The sequence below is a fragment of the Hylaeus volcanicus genome, chromosome 6 (assembly GCF_026283585.1).
Source record: "Hylaeus volcanicus isolate JK05 chromosome 6, UHH_iyHylVolc1.0_haploid, whole genome shotgun sequence".
Classification (NCBI taxonomy): Eukaryota; Metazoa; Arthropoda; class Insecta; order Hymenoptera; family Colletidae; genus Hylaeus; species Hylaeus volcanicus.
The window spans coordinates 11500571-11519683 of record NC_071981.1 but is presented as its reverse complement, the minus strand read 5'-3'; the positions used below and the strand labels follow the sequence as shown (position 1 = coordinate 11519683).

The following is a 19113-nucleotide window of genomic DNA, read 5'->3' as shown; positions in this document are numbered from 1 at the left end:
CACCTTACACACAGTTCTAGAAGGATTAGGGTCCTACTACAGTCTGCAGCACGTTGTTTCGGAACGCAATTGAGTTCCTTTCACCATTGAACCCCGACCCTATTGGTCGAAGCATGATCCACGGGTTGTTATCGCATCTGCATGATCATTGTATGACCATCTATGTCTTCGGTTACTTCTGCTGAAATATTAGGTTATCCCAAAAGTTTCTTCCATTTCATTAATAAGTAATACATACACAATATTTTATGTCTAATGTTACATTATTAAATTGCGTACGATTCATTTTGCTCCATTACTGTTATACAATATTAACATCTAAGAAATTAGGTTGTCTATTTATATAAACACTGCCACACAAAATAATTGAGTGCAAGTCACGGAAGAAACTTTTGGTACAACCCAATAACTCTATTTGATTGCTCAAAAAGCACGAGCACAATGAGCAAATTTCGAAGAAAAATTCAAAGGCAGCACATTTAAATTTCAATACACAATTCATTTCTTGAATTAGGTAGGTGTCATTTTGTTCCATAACCTTTCACCACTTTCATTTTCTTTTCTCCTTTCGTTACACATTCCTGATACGTATGATTTGTACGATGATTAAACAATGTTTAATTATTAAACGGAGACTCGATGATATGCATCATAACGAACAGAAATATCTTTAAAAAAAAAAAAAAAAAAAAAATCGTTACAAAAATTGTAACTCGTGTAGATGCCTTTATCACTACCTGCAGAAGGCAGCGGATGCGTATCATTCAAAGGTAAAGAAGATTTCTTCGTGATCGACGGTGGAAAGATGTTTTCTGGATGTTGTCCAAGAAATTGATTTTAAAGCTCCCCTCTCAACAAGGCGACAACCAAAGATTGGTTGTCACGAGAGGGCGCAATTGCTACTCCGATCAAAAATTACGTCGCTGCGATGAAAACAGATGAAAAAGAGATCCTAGTCTGACATGACAGAATGTTTTCTTGAGTATAGCATAATCGGAAATCTACGAGTAGCGATGGCTACATTAAGTTATAGATCTTTTATTCTTTTCTTTTTAACTATACTTATTAATGCCGTTGAAAGTTATCGTGCTGTGGTTGTTATCCATGGTGTGCTTACTGGAAGCGACAGTATGGAACTTATTAGCAACAGAATACAAGAGGTAAGCAACTCACGCCAAATAAAGGATGATGCAGATGTCGCACCTACGTAAATATAGCGGGTAAACATGATTTTCATGTACTTGGCGTCGAGACGCTACCGCGTCTCTAGATAATACGATTCAATTTTTATAACTATGTTTGTGTATGCATAAAATAATCATCGATTTTAGATGCATCCTGGGACACAGGTTTATAATACGCCGAGATATGCAGGATGGAGTAGTTTAGAACCAATGTGGCGACAAGTAGAAGAAATAGGGATGGATGTCGTGTCCGTAGGTGCTGCATTCCCCGAAGGAATAAATTTAATAGGTTATAGCCAAGGTGGTTTATTAGCTAGAGCCATATTGCAAAGATTTCCTAATCATAATGTCAGGAATTTTATCTCTTTGAGTTCGCCACAAGCAGGACAATACGGAAGTACGTGACGACCTGATGATAGTATCATCCTTGAAAGTAAACAAAGAAAACTTTTACTTCAAAGATTTCTTTTCCGTTGCAGCTCGATTTTTGCATTTATTTTTCCCCGATTTAGCGTGTGAAACTGCTTATGAATTATTTTATTCAAAAGTTGGACAACATACCAGCGTCGGAAATTACTGGAATGACCCTCACCATCAGGTGGGCATACTCTTTGTTTCAGTTGGATTTCATAACAAACTGTATTTTGTTTTCTTTTAGGAATTATATTACAAATACAGTAGGTTCCTTCCACTCGTAAACAACGAGAAAAATTCGACACTGGGGTCAACGTTTAAACAAGGACTTACCAAACTAAAACGTATGATACTTATTGGAGGCTCTGAAGATGGCGTTATCACCCCATGGCAAAGTAGTCACTTTGGATATTTTGATGCTAATGAAACTGTGATAGATATGCGCGATCGATCTATTTATACAGACGACTCAATTGGATTGAAGACATTAGATGAGAGTGATAGACTTACCCTCATTACAGTACCAAATATTCCCCACATAGAGTGGCACAAAAATATATCTATAGTAGATAATTTTTTACTGCCGTACCTGGATTAGTGTAAACTGTTACGAACTATTTAAAGTTAATTGCTATAATATGTCATGAAGAAACTAACAAGATATGAGAGATCTTGCCTAATCGTGACAATTGATATAATTAAATTTTATATATATACATTTTATGATCTCTTAGTATTTTACTATCATCTACTTGGCGTTGAGACGCTATTACGTCTCTAGATTTATCACTAAGAAATGCATGCATCAAAATGTTAACTGATGTTATTACAAAAAAATAGTAAGACAAAGTACCTAATGGTAAATAAATACCTCTAATACATATATGTATAAATAAGACAAATCATTTGTATGAGACTGCTCAATAATAATAAGATGCTTATATACACTTTTTATTATCAATAAATGTTTATTAGTTCTTCTATTATAGAATTAAGTATAGTATGCGCATTCTTATTGCGTGTATACAGTTAAACTCCGTGTATTCGAATTGGTCGGGGGTCAAAGGTTCTAGCAACTGGATAGTTCATGTAACTTAAGTTCACAAATTCCCATAAGCGATACGTTGCGTGAGCTGAGTTTGGATAATACAAGCTCACCAAAGTGTTCAAGTAACTAAGTACTGTGGTGTCGCCGGTTCGGATATATGGAGTTTTATTGTATATTACTTTTACCTTAAAATTAAATATCCTTATAGCTCTTTCAATACGAACATAGCCATTATACAGAGATATTACATACTTTCAGCAAAATACTTCAAAAATAATTTAGAATGGTTTATTGTGTGTAAAACGCGTAATAAGATCGAGAGCCCAAAGTGGCTGATCTGAAGGAACCATGTGTCCAGCATTTCTGACCAAAACTTCTGTTAAATTATCAACAGTTTTTGAGTAACCAGCTAACTCTTTTCCAACCCACCACATCTTCCTCTTGGCTGTTTTATATTTTTCAGCCCCAGACCATTTTAAGTTGTGCAAATAGTTTTCTGTTAGAGGATATGCCACAATAATATCAAGCTGGCCATTGTATATTAAAACTCTGTAATGTTGAGTAAGATCTGATATGAGAATTGCCAGTGACTGCATAATGTCTCCTTGTAAGTGTTTCTCTACTGTTTTATCTTCAACATGAAATGTACAATTGCCAACATGTATAGCTCGTCTCACATCTGCTCTTTGAATCCATTCTGACATGTAGTCAGCATCATCTGAATCTTTGGTATGTAAATAGTTGAAGTAGTAATCAAAACCAGTTAGATTTTTAAATAAAGAGGGATAACCAATTAAATCACCATCCAGAAGTGTGTCAAATAGTTTAAAGGCTTCTTCATATTTTTTTTGTCGGATCAAATCTCGACCTTTATCTTCATATTTATGAAACACATCTCTTCCATTTGTATCGATCAATCCCAACTGATATAAATAATCTCCATACAATAATTGATTCTCTGGATCGGTCAGTCCATTTCCTATTGCCAAACCCTTTAAGTTTATTTTTGTCTGTGCCTTGATGTTAAAGTCTTTGATTGCATGAGATACAGCAGGTACATATTTTCCAGCATAAGATTCACCAGTGACATAGAAGTCATTACCCTGGAGTTCAGGGAATAACTTAAAGAATTGTACTAACATAGTATGAACATCCCTTCCCACATGTGTTTCATTAGTGGCATATCCTTTATCATTGTCAGTAAAGCTGAATCCAGTACCAACAGGATTGTCGATGTAAAGTAAATTATGAGCCTGATTCCAAGAATACTTGCGCATTTTAAGGGTTTTGTTTGCAGTTACGATAAATGGACCATTCTCCATGAATAAACCAAACATAGACGTAGCCCCAGGCCCACCTTGTAACCACAATACTATAGGTGCAGTTTTAGGATTATGCTATTTAAAGTAATGACTTTATTTTACTTACCAAATATTTACAAATAAAATTACATAAAATTTAATTTTAATTGAAAATGGCAAAAACTTGGAGAAATTCGAGAAATTCGAAAAATATATGCAAACCATTCAATCACTTACCACAGCCGGGAAGAACCAAAAGAACATGTTTGAATTATATTCTTTATTGACAGTCAAGTAACCGGCATAACTGTTAACTTCGCCCATTTCTTTATGCTGTACAATGGCTTTGTTACGAGCCTCATCTATTTGATTGCTGTCGATTAACGGTGTTAAGAACAGAGGCTTTCCAGTATCATCGCCATCTCGAATGGGATAACTCTTCAATTTGGGATAAACGTTCGTAAATCCTCTTCCATTTTCGATTGTGAGTGAAATTAGAACGAAAATGTGTAGAATAGACACGATTTTGATCATTGTAATTCACTTTATAAAACAGTTATTAAGTACGAGCGAATGTGACCTAAATGTCCGACTAAAAAGTTAACACAGAACTCTAATTGTTGTTGACAATGACCTGGTAACTGGTTATCATGATCTGACCTAATGACCCGCTAGAAATCGAATCTCCAACCGACTCATCAATGTTACCAATACGACGAATATAGATTTCGATGAAATATTTTCTAGAAAACTATCTAATCCACATTTTTTGTATCTTCCACCAAAAAACTTAGACTTAAGCTTAAGATTGAAAATTAGATACGAACTTCAACTTTTTTTGGACATTTGAGAGCACAATTACTTTGGTCCACTTTGGTCTGAAACTAAGAAAAAACAATGGCTCCCACAACTATTCAAGTAATACTTTCGCAGATGGCGCTGCGGTATAACGAATCTGTGTCAGCTGACTACTAACACAAATAAATTTGAATTGACATGTATTGAAATTCACGTCCGGTAGTTTAACCGAAGGTTAACGCGGAATTGTAACTATTTTTAACTCGACGAATACAGAATGTCGTCGATAACAGTGTGGTAGAAAATTGACTTTTGCATTTCTTCAAATTTAATGATGCAAACAATTGAAAACTGGATATTTATAACAAACCCATGAATGAAGTTTCGAAGTAATCTTAGTTCAACATTGTGATTAAAGTATTCGTAAAACACATTGGTACACATTGTGCATTGTTGAAATACTTAAGTTTTCAGTAAACGTTCCTAAGATAATTATATCATTATAGATAGAAAAAATTGTGTTTTACTTATTAATCCAGTACAGTGCAAAGTTTATTAAAAAGAATCAAAATGAATGATTCTTTCTTAGAAGATCTGGAACTAGTGCCTACTGATGTTACAAATGTTAGTTCTTATCCAGTAGATAGACATGTAACAACAAGAATTGCTACATCCACTCCGTTACAACCGACGCTGCCACATAATGTTGACAATTTACATCATAAAACTGAAAGGAAATCAGTTACTAAAGAATTAAATGTACATGATCTGAAAAAATTGTCAGATCAAGATACTAGGAAGCACCAGGTTAGAGTGAAGGTTTCTGAAAAGAGAGAAATACCTAGTGAGAGCAAATTGAAGCCAATTGAGAATAAAGTGAAAGCTGACGATGAGGAGCCTGCAGACAATATTGAAACAAAGATACAAAAGGCCAGAGTGAAAATTCCTGGACTTAAAACTCGTTCAACAAATCAGACTCGTCGTTCTGGAAGTTGTAAGGAAAACAATCAGTCTTCAAATCTGTCTATTAAAGAAAACAGTAGACCTCATGATTATTCAAAAGAAAGTGTTTCCCAAGTGGAAGTTTCTAAAGACAAAGACTGTGTTAAGAAATTGGAGTGCAAAGAAACTGATCCTGCTGCATTGCTTAATTCCATTAAGGACATAGTAAGCGTGCATATAAAACAAGAAAGTTCAAACATTTTGAGAGTAATGCAAGAATTACACTTCAATTCCCAAGCTAATCTCATTAAACATCTGTTAAACCAAACAGATGAACTAGTTAATGAAATGCATCCTAGTAAAGATTCGAATAGAGTAAGAAGTTTGGTAGAACAAAACGAGAGATTAAATGAAGAAATTGTAAAATTACAGAAATATAATGAAGAATTGCAAAGAAAATTAGAAGAGTTAGAATTCTTAAAGCAAGAAAATATAACATTAAAGTTAAAGTGCAAGGAGCTATCAAAACAATAGGAATAGATATTACTAATGTCCTATCTCCTGCCTTAAACTTAGATTATATTAACAATAGAGCATCCATTCTTCCATTCCAGTTGTTTGTTGCACATGTCTTAACTGTTCTATATTTTTCAAACTGTTCTATTAAGTAATAATGAGTACATTGAAATTACTAAAAGACTATATTTTTTTACTGATATTTTTATGTCTGAAAGACATTTAAATAATTATAACATGTTGTATTGTTTAGAAGGTATTACACTTTTTTAATGTATGTATATGATCAGATTCGATCGCGTGTTGATTTTAGGTTGTAGATTTATTAAATTTAGTTTAAAGAATTTGAAAATCACGTTTTGTAAGAAAATGTTTAATAAATCGCTTTATGTGTGCATTACTGTTTTATATATTTCCTGAAAACAAAGTTTATGCATATATCTCTTTTCAGACGAAATCACTCGATATCCATTTAGAACGATTTATATTTGTAGGTATTCTTAAAAGCCGTATCAAGGCGACATGATACGATGTTTTGACATCGTAAAATGTTTATTTACAAACAATGATTTTTCACATGATATTGAATGTTTTTTAAGTATGATGGACATATAAAATTCGCGCAAGGCTTGGCAAATGGCCAGATTATACATGAGTGATAGCGATAAGATGAATTGACGATTAGAAAACGTATAAAAGAGAAAAAAAGATCGTGCTGACGGCAGTTTCAGAGATTTACCGTTAATCCACTAGCAGTTATCATTTATGTTCTTATCTATATAGATGCGATCTTAAATGCGTCACGCTAGAAATGCATACATATTCGGTTTAAGCGTAAATTCTGATAAATTATAAGTAACAACAAAACTCTATCGCTAGTACGGTACGATAACACATTTGTAGACGCTTAAATGTATAAAGCACTTATTTAAAAAAATTATTTAGTTGCGTCACTGACGTTTTACGATCACAATATTTCTAATATATTAATAAATAGTATATAAGCAAGTTCCTTATCAATAAATATCAAAATAAAAATCAGTAAAATTTTACAGCACAATCGTGAAACAAATTTGTTAGAACATATTCTTGCGTTTGTGTGAAATTTTCAAGCCGTTTTTTGCTATCTTTATTGTTAAATTATTATCGTATTAATTCCTTTTCTGTCGTTTCGTACTTTGATTCCGAGCCATTCTTTACTTCCTTTCATCTTCCGTTTACCATGTTACTTGCCAAATTCTCAATCATTTATGTATGTACAACTCTTTTTTATATTATACACCTTTGAAGATAGGAACAATCTCTTTAATTATTTCTCTAGCAACAAATATAGCGTTGATAAATTCCTGAGTTTCTAAATGTTTGCAAGCCATTGTTCGCGTCACTATTGACAAGTGCGCAAACTATTGTCATAAAATTTTCTCCCTTTACATAACAAATTATCCCTATAATTGCCACAACGTGTTTTTATAAAGTCTTTCACTTAAAATAACTTGGCCGTCAGATAAAAACAGCTTATATGAATATGGAACATTGCAAAACAAAGTTTCTGCGTCATTTCTGCGATCTTCTTGAAAATTGCACAGTACTGCTGTTAATATTGTTCATTTACAGTCTCTAACTTCTTTTTACGATGTGCAGTAATTTATTCACGGCGAGAAACTTCTCGAGATTCTCTCCTTTCTGCCTCGGCATCATCTTCTTCAGCTTCTTCCTCTACGTCATCTTGATCTTCATTATCAGTCCGTTCACCTTCCTCGGGTGGTCTCGTCCACCTAAAAATGAGATGATTTAAATATCACCAGTTCTCGAATATTATAAGAAAAGAAACATAGTAACAGTTCGATGTAATACCTGATCAATGTCTCCGGCGATCTATAGAGGAATATTAATTTAGCGAATAAGTCTTCTTCGAGACACAGTTCCCCGCTTTCACGGACTAAATATATATCCAAACATAGCCGAAGTATTCTATCCACATAAGGCAGGTCATCGAACATAATCTTTGGTGCCATATCACTAACTATTTTCCTCATCATTTGACTTATAACTATCACCGCTGTAGTGTATAAACCTAAAATTCTGTTAAAATATACACGAATTAGTGAAGTTACTTCATCAAAGTTTCACGAAACCTGACGATTTCATCGAACGCACCCAAAGCCGCTGATAAAGCTCAATCCCTCGGGGAACGTTTTATCATTGAACAAGAACATCATGATATATTGACAGCTATTCAATGGTACGTTTTTCAAACGCTGATTATAGAGATCGTCGTTGCAAACTTCCCTGACGATCCACCATTTTTGTCGAGCACAACAAGGAGCATCTGTAGTCAACTGAAGATTGATACTTCTATAAAGATAATTGTCGTTCATTTCCGGTTCCTCATCTTCGATTCTCGTACCTGAAATTGGGTAAATTGTTTAAATCTGTTTTAGATTGAGCTAGTCGTAAACTGCGTTATTCGCGAATGAAACTTACGCAGCCGCATTAATTGAGGAACGACGTAAGTAGTTCGACCAGTCACTTTCAAAAACTTCGGGAAAGCATATTCCAGCGTAATGGTCGAATTCGACTCGTCGGATGACAACATCTCAGCCAATGTCCGTCTCACAGGATTCAATTCTCCGTCTACATATGGCGGTAATGGTATATCGCGTAATTTCGTTGTTATCCCACTGGCGTCTTTTGCGTCCGTCTTTCGAGACACTGTCCATTCCACGTGCACAATGACAGTCGTACTATTATCTTCTAATTCTCTTATCAGTCTGTGACAAAGAAACCAGAATTATTTATCTATTATGTTGACCAAAAGGTATCTCCGATTTTCCTTTTCAGGTTCATTTTTTACCGAATATTTAAGAGAGTATTCTTATTTTTTCTGGATCAAAAATTAGATTTTTCTTCATACTCTAGTTGTCGTTTAAAGCCTTCAATATATTTGTACCAAATTCTATTAAACAAATTTCAGAATTGCCCAAGTTATAATTGTTTATATCATAGTTTGCCTCATTAGGTTGATCGAACATGAAACTTCAAACGCGTTTTAAATACGATATTTCAAGAACCACATTTCGAATTGAGTTTAAATTTTGTATAAATATAAATTACACTTCTACCTATGGCGTGAACTGAGATATTTTTTCGACCCACTGAAAACATAAATATTGTGAAAAAATCGATGACTTAAATTTAAAGTGCCGCCATTTTGTCAATTTTCTCTTAATACTTTTATCCCTAGTTCGCACTATAATCATTTCATAATAAATAGAACAAAATTAGTTTTCATTAGATTAGACCACCAGAGAAGATTGAGTCGCGTTATCATTTTAGACACGTTTTGCTTAACGTAACGTAAAATATTGTTTGTAATTTCGAAACACGTAGGACAAGACAATTGTAAATTTATCAAAATGTTGTGCATACGTGGATTAATAAACGTTTCAAATTTCAAAAATTACTTCGAAACTGATAAAAGAAAGTTCTCCCACCATGGAAAACATATAAATAAAAATTACTATTCTATTATTCAATATATACATAATAAACCTCAGCAAACAAATTTTCCATAAGTCAATTGTTTTTGAAAAAAAGCACTGGTTTTCTGCGCCCAAGGTGACTTCCCCCTTAAACTAAATTGAAATATTTAAATTTTAAATTATATATACCATTTTGGAGCCCTTGAATTGCTCCTCCGTATCGTGTATCAAGTACTACCGAACAATTGTGTATTTCTGATTATATCAATTTAAAAAAATCATGGGAAAAATTGAAATTCGCATTGTTCTATGTTATTTTCTGCCCGAGAATGGCTGTCATCGTTAACGAAGAAAAATAAATTATTTGGTGATCTTTTCGACTGTACCTTCGCAAATCTGGCGGAGATATACTCCATAGTTTCCTAGAGGATCCGCTCAGCCTCACCGCAGCGACGTCAGAGCTTATATAATTTTCGAGGAACGTAACCGCAGGTCTGTCTTTCGCGTACAAATTCGTGAATCTGGTGTATTTATCATCGTTATACTCGATGATAGAACTGCTTTGCGCGGACATGGAGTAGATCGGTTCGTATGGTCCAATTCGTATTTTCATCGAAACGTCATAGGGTAGGTTCGAGACACCGACTGTGCTGCCCAATGCGAACAAGAGCAGCGGGAACCATATTAGTCCGATCATCAGGAGAAGAGCACCACCGCCGACCAAGTACTTGCTCATTTGTTTCTTCTTCACGCCCCTTGGTTGAGGGAAATCTGCCTCCACTCCTCGCATGCACTGGAAGTTCAATTTATCAGCAATTTAGACACGCACTCGTTCGAATAAAATACGTCTCGAGGCGCTAATAATTGTATACAGCGATTAGTGCGACTATAAACAACTAATATAAGAAAAACAAAATGTACCTTGATTTGATACGTGCTAGCGAATATGTCTTCCATTTTGAACCAGTCCATTATAGTCATGGAGGTATCGGTCCAGATCCAGTCCATTACGGCTCTCAGCTCGAAAAGGAAGGGTACCAGCATGAATCTGTCGAAGGATGAATGTTAAGTTGTGTAAATTAAAATTTATCAAAAATTCGACGAATAGGAAATATCCTGACCCTTTAAAGAGGACGTAGTTGACGACGCTATAATTCTTGCACAAGAAGTTACCAAGTATTCGTGTTGGGTAACCTTGTCGCAGCTGATAGGCTGCTAATAACAGGTAGAAACACTTCATCATGTACCACATTTGTGGTGGCAGCCTCTCGTTGAATTGCCTAGGATTATCAACAGTTTGGAGTTATTTTATTACTGAAATTTCAATCTGCGACGTTGCATATAATGTAACGTATTCAATACCTCTCTGTTACGCTAGGCAAAATGAAGAACATCCACACGTGGACGCCGAATATGAGACAGTATTGAAATATTAATTTGCCAAGAATCGATTTTCTTAGGAACAAGGCTCTGTCGATGACTATTAACGCGAACTGCAGCAATAGCATCAACAAGAAAGGCATGGGAACTCGATTTTCCTGCAAATAAGCCGTGACGCCTCCATCGCCTTGCTGCGTCTGAAGATTCGTAGAAATTAGTATCTCGGAAAGTAGAAGTTATTCGAGAGAAATGAAGACACTTACGCCAAATGCGGAGAATCCAAAAATGAGTAGCAAGAAGTTGAAGAAATCGCAGAGGAACATGTACGCGTACACGTTCGTTTTTTCTTTACCAGCGGGACTTAGGATTTGAACAAAGAAGTTTTTCATCGGTTGTACGTACTTGTTAACGCTGAAAATTAAATCACAACTTTCAATGAAACTCGACAAAATATGTGCACAATGAACGAAGAAATTTCTGCTTACGTCATATCCATGTTTTTATGGAAATTTTCAATCTGAGGATTCATTTCTTCAGCTTGAACTGCGACAAGTCTTTCGTGTTCATCGGTGGTATGTGCATTCTCACCGTCACCAACTGCATGCATATTTAGAGATCTTCCTTTGGGTGTTATTATTTGAGTACCATCTCTGGCAAAACAAAACTATTTTTTAACATTTGTCATGTGCACGTAAGCTTAACATAAATTAATCCCAACGCTACAATACTTCCAAAACAAATGTGGGTCGTTTCGTTTTATATTTTTTAATAACAGTCTTACTCCGTTTCGTGCTGTCTGGGAGTAGATTCTCCTTGACCTATATCCGGTGGTGGAGGTTTAGATGGAACAATGGTCAAACCCGAGGGGATAATTTTCCTTGGTTTGAGGGACGGCGTGGTCCACTGTCCTAAAGACTTGAGCATAAATCTGGAAGTACATTTTTTGTTACATCCCTGTCGCCCGTACGTAGCATTATAAAATTTGCACTCAAGCTTACCTATGGAAGAACACCATCAGAAGGATCAACAGATCCCACAAAGCATAATTAGGTTTACGTTCGACCCCCATTATTCGGGGTGTGAAGAGAGGATTATTTGGAGCAGCGTCCCGGTTCCATGGTAACAGTTCCAATTGGAAAATGCACTTTACTATGACAATTGCCTGAAGAAATTCGGAAAGGATCGCTTAAATAATCGTTTCTTAAAGTGAGCGATCGATTGGCCAGACATAATCGTGTCTCACCTCGGTGTACGCGATCAGAGTCACCCAAAACGTCTTCGAGGGTCGCGGTATAGTCAGCGAACCCCAGCAGAACACCATGAGGGGCAATGGCGTTGACAAGACGGACGCGTTTTTAATTTGATGAAGGAACACCATGAAGTAACAGAGTAGATTCGAGTGCGCCAAGATGCCGAACCAAATGGACGCCAACAATTGTATAATCGGTGGTTGATCGACCTCGGACAATTCCGTAGCTTCGTCGTCGTGTTGAACAGGTGAGACTTCGGAGAACAGTGTGCTGCGTGGGTAAAAATTTAGATCAATCGAGGCGAAGGATTTCAAGAAAAGTTTCGACGTCACTTTGCGGAAGAAAGAATATTTATCTTATTTCTTCTGCGAAGTATTGATATCGAAAGCACAGTGAAAGCTCAGCCGAGGACCATGAATTCGTATTTGCGAATGGAACTAAAAGTGTAAAGTTTCATTGTGAGTAAACGAAAATACTTTAATCGTTGAAAGAACGAAAGAATTCTTTGCGACGGTATCTCAACGTCGGAAAAGTCTGCCGGACTTCAGATGTGGGCAATTTTAACTTCAACCCTACTTGGATGTGACTTTCGATCACGCACTAAGCTTGAGTAAAGAAACTCGAGTAATAAAATCAACTGAAAGATAACGTTTGTAATAAAATGTATACAGGGTTTTTTTTAAATAGTTGGCATATAAATATATGCTCGGAAACTTTTCCTTTTCGAAATATAAACTGTGACTATGACTGTGTGCATTGGAGTATGATTTTATAAGATTAACTCCTCATTACTATTCATATACATGTTTGATTTGCTTTTTTTTATCAGCTACAATATTACAATAATTAAAATACCCATTCCTTTTAGAAAAACGCCAGTGATCTTGAAATCTCGGAAGATGTGACTGAGATAATTATTTTGTCCATCATAGTATGTCCCCCATCGAACCAAATACATATTTTCTTTTTGAGACATATTTACGTTTCATTAAAAGCAACAGAAGTATTTAAGATGCAAGAGTTAGGTAGGACACCCTGCATATTAAACGGTATGCATAAGTTTGTAGATTCCATTTAGATGGTACTAGAAAACGATATATCGACATATCTGAATAATTAATGTCGATATGTCTGGTCCACCTGTATCCAAACAAATGAATAACGCAAAAACCTACAAAACTTATGCGTAAATCTAATTCATTCGCTTGTAAACCCCAGAGGTATTCAAACTTTCTATGTAACTTGAAGTCACAGTCTGATAGAATTAGGGCTAAAATAGCACATGTTTTGATGGGTATGTGCTATTTAAGGTCAAAAGGTGGAAAAAAATCTGTTTATAATCAACATGCAACGTGCAAGAAATGGCGTGCAAGGTGTATGTTTGTAACGCTGCATGAAACTTTACGGAACATTCTCGATACCTGGAGGAGGACATGTCCAATCCTCGCTCCAAACTTGGCGCCAAAATTCGGATTTGCGGAACCGTCAGCGAGCTTCCTTTCCTAGCAGAAACAATACCCCTCTCTTTCTACGTTTATTTCAAATTACAATACTAAGTCCAGACATAAACGTGGAGGGGATTCAGGGTTAGTAATCGGAACAGGAGGGGATAGAAACTTACGAGGAATTGTCCGGTTCAGGTTTGTTCTTTAGCTGAATTAAGTCTCTGGACTGCAACGTTACTGCATTCCTGCTGGTTACAAAGGACATAATGGATCTCTTTAAACCGAATCACGTTTCTGCACAGGATGCATTCATGATATCTGATTAACAATTGCCAAATAATTTCTTATGTTTCATCTATAATAAATATTTAAACGTTATACAAAGCAACTGAGTAGCATTTTAATAATTTGGAAATATGTAAATCAACGAACTTAGAAGTTTAAAAGTCTCCAAATGTTAAAGTGAGTAACTGCACATTGAAATGAGCGAATAAATCATTTATACTAATCGATGATCAGTTATAATTAGGCCAAAATTATCTAGAGGCTCAAGTGATATGTCAGATTAATGCGAAGTACGACACAGAACATTATAAGACAATTTATTATGCTTTTGTTTAGAATAAAAAATGTTAGTAGCATTCGTGCATGACATATGTACTATTTTCTAATAAGAACATTATAATAATTACTATTATATTTTGCAGGGGGGAAGTGATCTTGAAAGACCAATGAGTTTGATCAAACTATTGCGGAACTTGAATACTTTATACTTTATCGCCAATTCGGAGGAATGAATTAGCGAGGAAATTTCACAAGGAGTTCAACCAGCAACCCTGCCAGATTGAAACCTACTCATAAAGGAAACTAAGCATTTCCACTACCAAGTCTTACCTTTGTTCCTGCGGTAACGGCTGACTAGGACCTTGGCCAGCATCGTAGGCTTCCTCAGTCTGCCCGTTAGTTGCCGATCTGTCAGAGCGAGCACATTTACTACTCTAGCTTCTACTATGTAATTTGTAACCTAAACGGTGGGAGTACAGACTACTTCTCACAAGGGCCACGATCGTTTCCGTCAAGGATAGGACTACTTGGGACAAGCACACCACTACTAAAGCTACGTGTCGAGATGTGAAATACAATTGGAGGGATTCACAATCTAAAGCTGTATCGTCTTGACTTCTTTGGGACATGTTCGAACTTTCTTCATGAAACGATTAATCCTCATACGGCTAAGCGTCTACAGACAGATATTCGAAGAAGCTAACAGAGGTTGTTTCTTTGTCGTTCGAAGCCTTACCTCCTTTTCATCAACGGTATCGGTTGCCACATTTGATTGATACCCAATCGCATCCCCATCCGGAAGTCTGGTTTCGCCTGAAGGTTATACAACGAAAGAAACAAATTTAGACAGCTGGCTGGCACGATTTTGTCTCATTTAGACCTATACCTTCAACAATGTCTTCTCTTTCGCTAAAACCTTGCGAATGTATCTGTAATCTCGCGAGAATCTGTTCAAATACTTCGTCATCGACGTCAGAGTACTGTTGATCATCACCACTAGAAATTTGAAATACGTAGAGATAGACACTTTCTGCTCCTCGTCCTCTTTATCGTCCTTCCCGTCTGCCTTATCCTCTCGTTGCTCGTCGTCGGATGGTTCTGGTGTTTTGACGGGGTCAGCTATAGAAGCATCTTTTTCTTCAGTTTCGATATCTGCTGATGTGAGGCTAGTCTTATCGCCGCCCTGATGCAAAGGACACGGAATCGTATTAATTGTTCTCCTTCACTCCAAGTGATTTCTGGTACGTGGAACTTGAAGACAATTACGCCATCAATCGTTTAATAAATAACTTGTATATCATTCGTATGATACTATCGATAATAATCATTGATGGCGGCTTCAAATTCTGCGTATACGTCGATTGTTGCTCGATATCGAAGATTACTGTTATAATAAGCGAGTGAGATTACAATGCTAAAATTGCTGTAAACGTAATGAAAAACAAATTAAGCAAAATATCGAGCGGATTATATATACACCAACGACGTGGAGCCTTGTTGTCAACTGCGACTACACATTGAAGAAAAAACAACATACATGTATATATATATTAAAGGAAAATGGCGCAAGAAAATTCGCCACCGCTTCCATTTTTACAAAGCTGAAAGATGCAAAAGAAGAAGAATAGTCACTGTCGCATGTAAGCGGGCATTTATACGAAAACTCGTTAGATCGGTGTTACTCGATCGCTGTGTTGTTCTATATCGTGTAATCATTATTGTGTTAAACCTACGTGAGTCTTGTGTAGCTCTCGATTAACTGTTTTAGACATACCGGTGTAGGTATGTGATATGTGATTCTTGTGTGTTCAAATCAACAACCAAAAAAAAAAAGACAAAATAAAAAAACATCACACCCGATGAGACGATGATCAACCAACGATACAAACAAAAAAATGAAAAAAATAACGACATAGATAGAGGGGATACAACGAAAGCTAATTAAAATTATGAAGAGGTTGAAACGAACTACGACTGGAAATTAGGCGTCGATAATTAAATGGAATATTAGAGACAATGATACGATACACAAAGATACAGAAACGAGAATAAACTTGATAAAATGAAGAATTAAAAGAAGACGACGTCGAAGTGGAGGGCGACAGCGTATAAGAAAATGAATGACGAAGGAGAGAAAAATGATGGATAGGTAAGATAGAGAGCCTGTAGCAGTGACATGCAGCCTTTTAAGGGGGTCTCACATCGGTGGCCATCGCCGTGTCGGTCTCGGAACGTGCACTTAGATAGGACATAGACGATTTCTTCCGCGTCAACGGCACGCTCCGACGGCGTAGTCTCAGCGCGTCCTTTTCCGTCCCTCCGTACATGGCGACGTGCGTCGCGATCTCAATGTCTGTCTTAATCAGCGTGTTCATCAACTGTAAGGACCAGACTTTTAAAGTCAATTTCTATCCGGGGAACACTTTGCCTTCTCGTTAACGTTGTCTGCCTGACGACCACCACGTTTGGCCAAGGGTTGAAAATCGAGAAAAGGGGGTATAGATGAAGGGGTGGTAGACTGATGCAAGAATGGCGAAACTTATGAGCACACGGGGATAAAAATATTGTCACAAGGTGTGAGAGGTCAATCTTTGGCCAGGATCTTGGCTGATGATCCATCTGACGCGTGAGATTACATTTTAACCAAGTTTCGATCAAGTCAACTCTATCAACGATGCTTGAACCCAGTTCTCGCAACGTTAGCAGAGTCAATCGGACACGAAACGAGTCAAAATTTCATGTAAACTAAAACAAAAAAAATTGCTGACCGATTCGGAATCGAATGCTGGGTGTAATACTTGTTCACGAGATCTCTTTAGAATCGCTCAGTGGATCAAGCGCTCCGATTGGGATTAGTCAGTGTTTATTTCAAACCGAAATTTCATAGCAGACAAAACAAGTAATAGTATCGTAACACCTCTCAGAACATACGAATCATTTTTTTTATAGCAATTTGACAGAACGTGTGACATACCTCGGATATAGTCATTCTTCTGGTGCGTCTCTCCTGCTCGCGACGACGTTGCTGATCCTCCTTCTCGGATTCGGTGCCGGGTATCAAATCGGTGACATCGTCGTCGTCCAGATCGTCGAACATGTAATAATCGCCCGATCTGATAGCTGTTCAAAAGAAATTGATTTTTCTCAGCACTTGGAAAATGCGAAACGCTATTGCGCCAAAGCCATGCACGACAATTCGTTTAAACAGAATAAATGACACTTTTAGAAAATATTATTCCAAACGTTGCGTGCTAAATATAAAGAAATGTACATCTATTAATTTCATTGAAATCATTAGTATATTTGCATGAACGACAACACACACAAGCACACCGTACACCTTAGAAAATCACTGATTAGCTATGTTCTATTAACGGTGTATAGAAAATTATTTACAGTGCGTTATTCTGTAAAAGCACACGAATGGTTAGTCAGGATGTGGACGTCAGTTGATAGGATAAAGCCCGGGCAAGCTGTGAAAAAAGAAAAAGAATATTCATTTACCCTCTCTGTTGGTCTTTGGCGCGCGAACTCTGTACAACGGCCGTGCCCCTGGATAGAGGGTATCTAACAAAAAGAAAAACACAAAAGTAGAGATAGAAAACTGAAAATGATGAGAAAATCGTCGGCGCGTACGGACAAGTATATCTTACAACAATATACATCTATATTACATTTGAAACAATCATGGTAGAATCCCCGAGTCCTTGATCAGCAGGTTCAACAGAACAGGACGATCTGTCGAAAAAGAGTACGGACTTTTGGATTTCGATCGATCGTTTCTCCCTACGAAACAGGTGACTCCATTAATGGGAAATTGACGAGGAAGGATCGTGACGCACGACGCGAAAGCAGATCTCTAATAAAATAAACATCGTTCAAAACGAAAATGTACACATCTCTAACGACAGGAAATTATTTACATCTAGTTTTCAGATAGAGCACGACATCGAACAGAGATCGATAGAAATTTAACGAAAGCATACAACGAAAAGATACTCCTAAAAGAAGAAGAAAAACGGATAAATAGTCATTGAGAAATCGATCCAAGACCTTCGTATAGAAACAAAAATAATTAAAGAATCGAAGAACATCCGAGTGTTTCTAGAATTTGCCAGAGAAACAAAAGGAGAAAGATACTGGGTGCGTCACAGATGATCTAGAGGTGCAGGCGCGGAAGCGTATGTACAGGACATCGTAGCAGATCGACGACGACGATCTTGATCCCGAGTGTGTCGTTACATGTGTGATGAGACAGCGGGGAACGAGAGGTGGTGGAGACGATCGACTGCCGTGGAGTCTGGAGCCCTGTCATCCATGGTGGACCAATGTAACTGGATTGACGTCGGTGTTTCATCGAAGAGTTCAACGATCGATCTGGCGGCGGTCGCTCGTATGGCGGAGGGGAGAAGACTGGAAACGTCTCGTCCGGCGATGGTCCGCGTGGATTTAACTCGCTACTCGGTGGAGAACCGAAAGAAATACGAGTCGGCTCGAGATAGCCCTCGAGGCTCACCGTCATCACAGCGGAATTCGGGGTGGGCGCCTGCAAGAGGGACGCGGCACGTGGCGTCAGCGGAGGCGGCTCGTCCTCGTCCTCGTCGATCGGTGTCTGATAACCCTGGGGAGGCGTGTGATTCGAAGACACGCACGAGCTCACGCTGGAAGACCTCGCCAGAGGCGCATCTCCTTTTTCGGGTGCATTAAATATAGAGATTCGACGTTAGGGACTGAGGGGTCTGCTGGCGTACCTACGCTTGGAGTCGAACTACTTCTTGTCGTTAATTAA

The 19113-nt window shown here is 37.2% G+C and overlaps 4 protein-coding genes across 8 annotated transcripts in view; 2 read left to right on the top strand and 2 right to left on the bottom strand.

The window, feature by feature from the left end:
* The first annotated feature begins 480 nt into the window (after positions 1-480).
* LOC128878940 (lysosomal thioesterase PPT2 homolog) lies at positions 481-2369 on the top strand. The gene is made up of 4 exons (XM_054127621.1): positions 481-1160; positions 1332-1581; positions 1664-1782; positions 1843-2369. Exons 1-4 carry the CDS (start codon positions 963-965, stop codon positions 2194-2196), a joined length of 921 nt encoding a protein of 306 aa, XP_053983596.1. The 5' UTR covers positions 481-962; the 3' UTR covers positions 2197-2369.
* A 149-nt stretch (positions 2370-2518) lies between these two features.
* On the bottom strand, positions 2519-4813 carry LOC128878939 (venom serine carboxypeptidase). The gene is made up of 2 exons (XM_054127620.1): positions 4185-4813; positions 2519-4043 (listed from the first exon to the last, which is right to left on the bottom strand). The coding sequence occupies exons 1-2, from the start codon at positions 4479-4481 to the stop codon at positions 2925-2927; spliced, it is 1416 nt and encodes a 471-aa protein (XP_053983595.1). The 5' UTR covers positions 4482-4813; the 3' UTR covers positions 2519-2924.
* Positions 4814-4987: 174 nt separating this feature from the next.
* On the top strand, positions 4988-6600 carry LOC128878941 (uncharacterized). Its single transcript, XM_054127622.1, has one exon. The coding sequence runs from the start codon at positions 5316-5318 to the stop codon at positions 6219-6221; it is 906 nt and encodes a 301-aa protein (XP_053983597.1). The 5' UTR covers positions 4988-5315; the 3' UTR covers positions 6222-6600.
* A 70-nt stretch (positions 6601-6670) lies between these two features.
* Positions 6671-19113, bottom strand: part of LOC128878938 (piezo-type mechanosensitive ion channel component) — a 45636-nt gene continuing 33193 nt past the window's right edge. For all 5 annotated transcript variants that reach the window (XM_054127614.1, XM_054127615.1, XM_054127617.1 and 2 more), the window contains 19 exons: positions 17829-17891; positions 17299-17444; positions 16526-16702; positions 15211-15507; positions 15061-15137; positions 14655-14732; positions 12309-12585; positions 12064-12227; positions 11847-11993; positions 11551-11715; positions 11329-11476; positions 11048-11262; positions 10807-10965; positions 10607-10733; positions 10072-10478; positions 8688-8974; positions 8361-8610; positions 8058-8285; positions 6671-7978 (listed from right to left, as the gene is read on the bottom strand). In XM_054127614.1, the coding sequence (XP_053983589.1) occupies positions 7849-7978; positions 8058-8285; positions 8361-8610; positions 8688-8974; positions 10072-10478; positions 10607-10733; positions 10807-10965; positions 11048-11262; positions 11329-11476; positions 11551-11715; positions 11847-11993; positions 12064-12227; positions 12309-12585; positions 14655-14732; positions 15061-15137; positions 15211-15507; positions 16526-16702; positions 17299-17444; positions 17829-17891 (3542 nt within the window). In that variant the 3' untranslated portion in view covers positions 6671-7848. The remainder of the gene's footprint in view (positions 7979-8057; positions 8286-8360; positions 8611-8687; positions 8975-10071; positions 10479-10606; positions 10734-10806; positions 10966-11047; positions 11263-11328; positions 11477-11550; positions 11716-11846; positions 11994-12063; positions 12228-12308; positions 12586-14654; positions 14733-15060; positions 15138-15210; positions 15508-16525; positions 16703-17298; positions 17445-17828; positions 17892-19113) is intronic.